Source organism: Tupaia chinensis, unplaced genomic scaffold (assembly GCF_000334495.1).
Source record: "Tupaia chinensis unplaced genomic scaffold, TupChi_1.0 Scaffold000438_1, whole genome shotgun sequence".
In the NCBI taxonomy this organism is placed as follows: Eukaryota; Metazoa; Chordata; class Mammalia; order Scandentia; family Tupaiidae; genus Tupaia; species Tupaia belangeri.
In genome coordinates this window covers 675200-682176 of record NW_006159943.1, presented here as the reverse complement: position 1 = coordinate 682176, position 6977 = coordinate 675200, and the positions used below count along the sequence as shown (strand labels likewise).

The following is a 6977-nucleotide window of genomic DNA, read 5'->3' as shown; positions in this document are numbered from 1 at the left end:
CGCACGCATATGCGCCCGGTGTGAGTTTTAAGCCACCGGGTCCAGGACGCGAACCGCGGTCGACTACATGGGAGTCCAGCGACATAGCCATTACACTAACTGCTGGTTCCAAATCTACATTCTTCATGTCTGTACTAAACCAGCAGTTCCTTCAGCAGAGTTCAGGAGACCTTCCAACTAAGTAAGAGTAAGCTCAGGAGTTCCCTAACTCACTCTCCCCTTTCCCATACTCCACAACTCCAAACAGAATTTTACACTAGGAATGCCTTCTTTTTCTTTTCTTTTTTTAAGTAGTTATTTTTATTTAACTTTATTTATTTTAATTTGAATGGAGAGGGATAGAGTGAGAAAGTGAGAAAGCAAGCCGCTAGGTCTGGGACTCAAGCTGCAGTCGGCCCTGTGGGATTCCAGTGTCCTAAACTGCTGGCCCTGCCTTTTTCTTTTTTCTTCTTCTTTTTTTTAGATTTTTGCCATAAGTCATGTTCACTTGACAGAGACACAGAGGGAAAGTAAGAAATCTCTCCCGGGGTGGATGGCCACACCAAAGTCCCATCTTCATTGTCTCCTTGGGACTGTGTGCATGCATACACACACATGTGCCTGGCACGATTCACAGGCTGTCAAGGTCAGGACTCGAACCGCGGTCAGCCTTGTGGGAGTCAAGCTCTTTAACCACCCCGCCGTACCATCTGCTGGCCCCAGAATGCCTTTCCTTTATGTTAGAGATAACAAGCCCTCGCATGATGATAATCATTCGTTCATTCCAGCATTGTTTATCGAATGCTTACTGTGTACGGAAGCGATGTATAAATTTATAATGAATCTAATCGTCATAGCAGCCTCTGAGGCAGCTGCCACTGTCATCCCGTTCTTATTGATGTGGTAACTAAGACTTAAAGGTTAGGTCATTGGCCCGCCCACTGTCAGAGTTAGTGAGGCAGAACCAGGACCTGATGCCTGGGTTCCCACCTCGCAGCAGCCTGCACTCTCCGTTGGGAGACTCCACCTTCCCGTGTCCCCTCCCTCTGCCTTGAGGCCCAGGACATTGCCAACTGTCTAGAAGCACCTACTAAGTGCCAGCAGGAAACCCGAGCCCCTGCCGTCGTGACCGCCAAGAGCATGCAGGTGCTGCTATATCAGGATAGAGACCGCACACACCTTGTTCTGTGCAGCGCAGCCTGCAGCCCCCTCAGTACCCCTGATTCCGTAGCTTTCCCTGTACAATTGGTGTCCCACCGACCACCAGTGGACCATGCACGTGGCTCAGGAGCCGTTTGCCTGTGTCTCCCTGCAGGGCTGTGGTGGAGGCTGTGCATCGACTTGACCTCATCCTTTGCAACAAAACCGCTTATCAGGAAGTGTTCAAACCAGAGAACATTAGCCTGAGGAACAAGTAAGCCGGAGACCAAACCACAGATCCTTACCGTTTCCCTGCCTGGGTCCGCCCGAAACTGTCCGATCCAAACGCGTGTTCTCTCTGACTTCCTGACCTCGTGCCGCCTTGATGGGCTGCAGTCTCTGGGGTCCCTCAGTCCACCTCCTGCTTCTGCATCTGACAGATAGGAGCCGTAGGATGGCTTCTGAGGCGCGGGAGGCGGGGGTATGCATCATGTGGAAGCGGTAAAAGGAGAGAAAAGGAGGGAAGGTTTCGGGGCAGGAGTAGATTATTAAAATTCTTACTGCTTCTTGCCTCTATCTCTTGGGACTCCACTGCCCTCCTAGACGACTGTGCCCTGAGAAGTGTCGAGCCTGGGTGTCTAGTGGGAGGCCCAGCGATTTGGGGGTCGAGCCTGGGTGTCTAGAGGGAGGCCCAGCGATTTGGGGGTGGGTGTGGGGACGTGCCTCCTTGTCCCCCGTCCGTGTGTTTCCCCGCGAGGGATGGGCATCCTCCCATGTGCTTCCCTCCACCCTCCCAGGTTGCGTGAGCTCTGCGTCAAGCTTATGTTCCTGCACCCAGTGGACTACGGGAGGAAGGCTGAGGAACTGCTGTGGAGAAAGGTGTACTACGAAGTGATCCAGCTCATCAAGACGAACAAAAAGGTAAGGGAGGTCCGTGAACTTGGGAAAGGAGTGTGTCTGAAGAGGGGAAGCTGAGGAGGGGGAGACAGCGAGGAGAGTGGGCCCTCCGGGTTGGAGGTAGGGAGCCAAGGAGGGGCTGGCAGGGAGGAGAGAGGGAGTCAGGGAATCGGAATGAGGGAGCTGGGCCTGGTCTCAGAGGGAGACAGAGTGGTAGATTCGTGGCTGTGGGCATAACGCACGAGTGAGAGATGTGGGAGTTCCAGCGCCAAGGGGGTAAGGTAATTTCATCAGTGAGCTTTTTTTGGATGGGCCGGGGGGCGTGGTCCTCGAGCTTCCTGCTTAGCCAGTCCCTTCCCTGTCCGGGTCTCCAGCACATCCACAGCCGGAGCACCTTGGAATGTGCCTACAGGACACACCTGGTCGCCGGTATTGGCTTCTACCAGCACCTCCTTCTCTACATCCAGTCCCACTACCAGCTCGAACTGCAATGCTGCATCGACTGGACCCACGTCACCGACCCCCTCATAGGTCAGTGACACTGCGGGGGGCTCACGGAGCAGGTCCCAGCTGTAGCTTTACCTCCTTTTCCAGTTGGTAGTTTTCTCTTCAGTCCGCTTTTCGAGCTCCTTCCCTCACCTCTTCCTGCTCTCCCTGTCTCTGTCTCCCCCTGTCTCTCTCTCCCTGTCTCTCTCCCCGTCGCTCTCTCCCTCTCTCTCTCTTTCTCCTGTCTCTCTCTTTCTCCTGTCTCTCTCTCTCCCTGTCTCTCTCTCCCTCTCTTTCTCTTTCTCCCTCTCTCTCTCTCCCCCTCTTCCTCCCTCTTGTTTGTGTCCTGGCACCAGATGGTATCATTCTCCAGTCAGAAGCAGAGCTTCTGTGTTCTATGCATTTTAGAACACTGTTTAAAAATGAAACAGTGTTATTCTGAGAAAGTATCTGTAGACTGTACCTCATAACCAGAGGGGTCCATAGTCCCCAAAAACATTACTTCAAAGGATTAGTTTCCCGAACCAGTTTAGTTCTTCTCTTCGTTGATATTTTCTCTGCTCAGCCAACCTAGGAGTATCTGTAGAAAACATTAGGAGGGGGGTGGGGGTGGGAGCTGGCAGGTGGCACGGGGGTTAAAGGTGCTGGATTCCCACATGGTCGACTGTTGTTCGAGTCTCGGACCTGATGGCTTGCCTTCTCACTTTCCCTTTCTCTCTGTCTCTCTCTGGTCAAATTAAAAAATAATAACAAGTGGAGTTAAATAAATAATGATTTTTTTATAAAAAGAAAGAAAGAACAAGAAAAGAAAATAAAACATGAGGACAGGGACCAACCGATGGTGTAGTGGTTACATCACTGGACTCCCATGTGGCCAGCCGCAGTTTGAGTCCCGGACCTGGTGGCTTGAGACTTCACTCCGGCACGTTTGCATGCATGTCCAAGATCCCAGGAGGAGAGTGGAGGAGAAGGGACTGTGCTGTGGGCATCACCCCTGGAGGGGGGATGATTTCTCACTTTCCCTCTCACTGTCTCTCTCCCTCTCTCTGGTGAATGCCTGTGCCCTAAGGCAAAAATGTGTACATGAAAAAGAGAGAACGTCGGGACAGGGACCAGCAGGTGGTCTGGTATGATGGACTCCCACGTGGCCCACCACAGTATGAGTCCCAGACTTGGTGGCATGGAAATCGTGCCGGGTGTGTGGGGGTACATGCCCAGAATTCCGGGAGAAGAATAGACGAAAAGGGATTGTGATGTGGCCATCTCCCCTGGGGGAGTGATTTCTCGCTTGGCCTCTCACTGTCGGTGTCTCTGGCGAGTACATGCACCCTATGGCAAAAAACAGAGAAAGAGAAAGGAAGAGAGGGAGGAAGGGAGGGAAGAAAGGAAGAAAAGGGGAGGGGACATTAGGACAGGCTTTTCAGGCCGGGGATGGCATACCTGGGAGAAAGGATGTAAGGCAGAGGGGATTCAGGGACTAGTCTGCCCGCCTGCCCTTTCTTTTTAATTGTGCACGCGTGCACACGTGCAGGTGCACGCACATGCGAGAGAGACAGCTCCTCCAAAGGCGTGTGGCCACCGTGCAGTCCTGTCACCTCCATCTCTCCGCCCCATCAGGAGTTTGGGTGTGCACACTCACCTCTGCTGTGTTTTTCAAGCTGCCACGATCAGGATCAAATCCTGGCCAGCCCGTCGAGCTCCAGTTCCCTGCACACAGTGCCTGACCTCTGTGCTTTGGGGGCTGGTCCCCGACTGCCTTTTGAGTCCTGGCTCTGTCACTTACCAGTTTAGTGCCTTTGACTTCTCGCTGTAAGGTGGGAGTAATAAGAGAAACACCTCGCGGGGCTGTTGTAATTCTGTGCAGCTCTTAGATCCGCGCCTGGCACATGGGAAAACTGCCTCCCAGAGAGCTCGGGCTCACTGACCTCAGGTGACAAGTCTGCTTGGGTGAAGGAGGGACAAGAGCCCAGGCATGTCTGGCTTTGGCTGTCAGCCGTGCTCAGGCCAGGCAGGCCCACTTGCCCTTGGGCAGACTTTTTAGCAGGGCCTCCCCTCACCAGGGCCTCCTGCACCAGGCAGAAGCCAGGACCACTTGGCTTGGCCCCATTCACTTCCTGCTCTTCCTGGGCAAGGTAGTCTCCCATTTCTACCAAGCCTTTACCTTTATGCAGGTGTCTTCTACCACGGCCACTCGTGGCCTTCCTGACACTGGAGCTTCACCTTTTCTTCCTTTGTGGAAGCCTTTTTCTTTTTTTTAAAGAGATGTGCATTCACCAGAGAGAGACGGAGACAGTGAGAGGGAAAGAAAGAAATCACCTCTGGGGGAATGGCTGTGCCGCAATCCCTTCTCTTTCAATCTCCTCCTGGGATCTTGGACACGCATGTTCACGCACCTGGCATGTTTCGAGCTACCAGGTCTAGACTTGATCCATGGTCAGCCGTGTGGGAGTCCTGCAACGTAACCGCCATCCGCTGGCCTCTGTGGAAGCCTTCTAATGAGGACCTGTCAGATGACCTTCCCCACGGCGCTGTCCTCGATTCAGTGGCTCCTCTTCCAGTTCCTGTTCTGTGAATCCACCCCACTGTCCCTACCTGTGTTCCCCTGTGAGCCTCTGTGTCCCTGCCTGTGTCCTGGACAAGTGTTTTCCCTGCCCTGGAAGATCCGTGTCCCAAGGCTGGCCCTGGGTCCTCCGTCTCCTTTCTCCATACAGCAGACATATTCTCAGTAGGTGGGAGCAGGGGGTGGGCTTATAAGTCTCCTTTTCTCCCTTAGGGTGCAAGAAGCCAGTATCTGCGTCAGGGAAGGAGATGGACTGGGCACAGATGGCATGCCACCGATGTCTGGTGTACCTGGGGGACCTGTGTGAGTACGCACCCTTCGTGTCCTCTGCTGGGGGCTGTAGGGCAGGCCCAAGCTGCCGCGTCGTTGGCACGCCCCTTCCGATCCCAGAGCGGGGGGCAGTTCAGCTCCAATCACTGTCACTGCCATCTGCTGACAGTGGTCACTTCTTCCATGAGCCAGAGGGTCCGTGAATATGAGGGAAGGGAATTGTCGTTGAGATTTGAGGGAGTTAGGGGATAGCTCTCTCTCTGCTGTGGTTGGGGAAGATTTTAATCTTATGTTTTTCTCCCGAGTGTCTCTTTTACCTGTATGGACTCCTACAAGTAGGAACTTCAGCCGGACAGGAATTACAGTTAGACCTCAGGGATGTTTACCTGTCTGGTACATGTTGCTCAAGGTGGAAACTTATCGTCCTGCTGTAAGGCTCTCTGGGTCTCTGTCCGGAGAGACAGCAGTCCCTCATTAGCTGCTGCTGTGTGTCTGGGGGGTGCATTGTCATTTATTGACCTGAGGCTCCTCCTCTTGTCTTGGCCCACTTCTAGACTCCCCCCGGGCAATGTGTGCAGAGTCAGCTGTTTCGTCGAGGACAGAGCGAGTGTCATTAGTAACAGCTCTCTAGAGTCAAGTAGTGACATTCCTGAGCCGAACGGCAGAGGTCTCTGCAGGCAGTTACATATGTCGCGTTCCCCTTCATGGGGGGAGATGGTACGGAGCAGCTGTTCGCTGTAAACATCCACAGTCTCACAGTGCGAACCTACTAGCAAGCAAGAGATGAAGTCTCCCCAGAGGCCTGCAGATTTAGGGCCCTCTCAGAGACCCCAGTCACCTGCCTCCTAGCACAGGCCCCTCCTCCCAGGCTCTTGTTCCAGCTCCTCAGAGTGGTCTTCCAGGGGGCAGAGGGTTTTCTGAAACACGGACTCATTGCCTTTCCTCCCCTCCTTTCTCTCTTCTACAGCGCGGTATCAGAATGAACTGGCTGGTGTAGACACCGAGCTGCTGGCCGAGAGGTTCTACTACCAGGCCCTGTCAGTGGCTCCCCAGTTTGGTAAGGGGCCCTCTCCTTAGCTCTCTCCTGTTGGCTCTGGTTGTATTCACTCCCTGAACACACACGTAGAAGACAGTGAGAGGGGAAGAGAAATGGGAAAATCTTGAACTAAGGAGGAGGGAGGCAAAAGAGAGGGAAGAGAAGGTAGTATTCCTGTCCCTGAGGATCCGTAGGAAGAGGAGACCGTACGACAGCTGCCCCACAGGAAATGCAGTGGGGTTAAGAGTTAGACTGCCTCGGGGAGGGATGGGGACCTGCGTGCACTAAGGAGAGTTCAGAGCGGGGACTCTGAGCTGGGGTGGAGGAGAGGGCTCCGTGGTGTTCCACCAGCCTTGGAAGAACCACAGCTTGAGCCTTCCCATCAACACAGGAAACCCTTGGCAAACCAGGCAGGTGCAGGCTGGCAGTAGCAAGATGAGGTCAGTGACCTCTTGGAGGGACAAGATTAAGCTGCCAGGCACCTGAGACACCGGTGTCGCCTGCAGACCCAGCTGTTCACCTGAGTTCTCTGATACTGTGTGTAGGTTGGGCCTGGCAGCTTTGAGTGTGCGGTGACCTCAGACAGCTCGATTCTCTTTCTTTCCAGGA

At 53.8% G+C, this 6977-nt stretch overlaps 1 protein-coding gene across 1 annotated transcript in view; it reads left to right on the top strand.

Annotated features, from left to right (window-relative positions):
• Positions 1 to 1294: 1294 nt before the first annotated feature.
• Positions 1295 to 6977, top strand: part of SMG5 (SMG5 nonsense mediated mRNA decay factor) — a gene marked incomplete at its 5' end in the record, with an annotated part of 25932 nt that continues 20249 nt past the window's right edge. Inside the window, 5 exon segments of the mRNA XM_027774473.1 lie at positions 1295 to 1393; positions 1917 to 2040; positions 2391 to 2547; positions 5276 to 5365; positions 6300 to 6384. Of these exon segments, the coding sequence (XP_027630274.1) occupies positions 1295 to 1393; positions 1917 to 2040; positions 2391 to 2547; positions 5276 to 5365; positions 6300 to 6384 (555 nt within the window).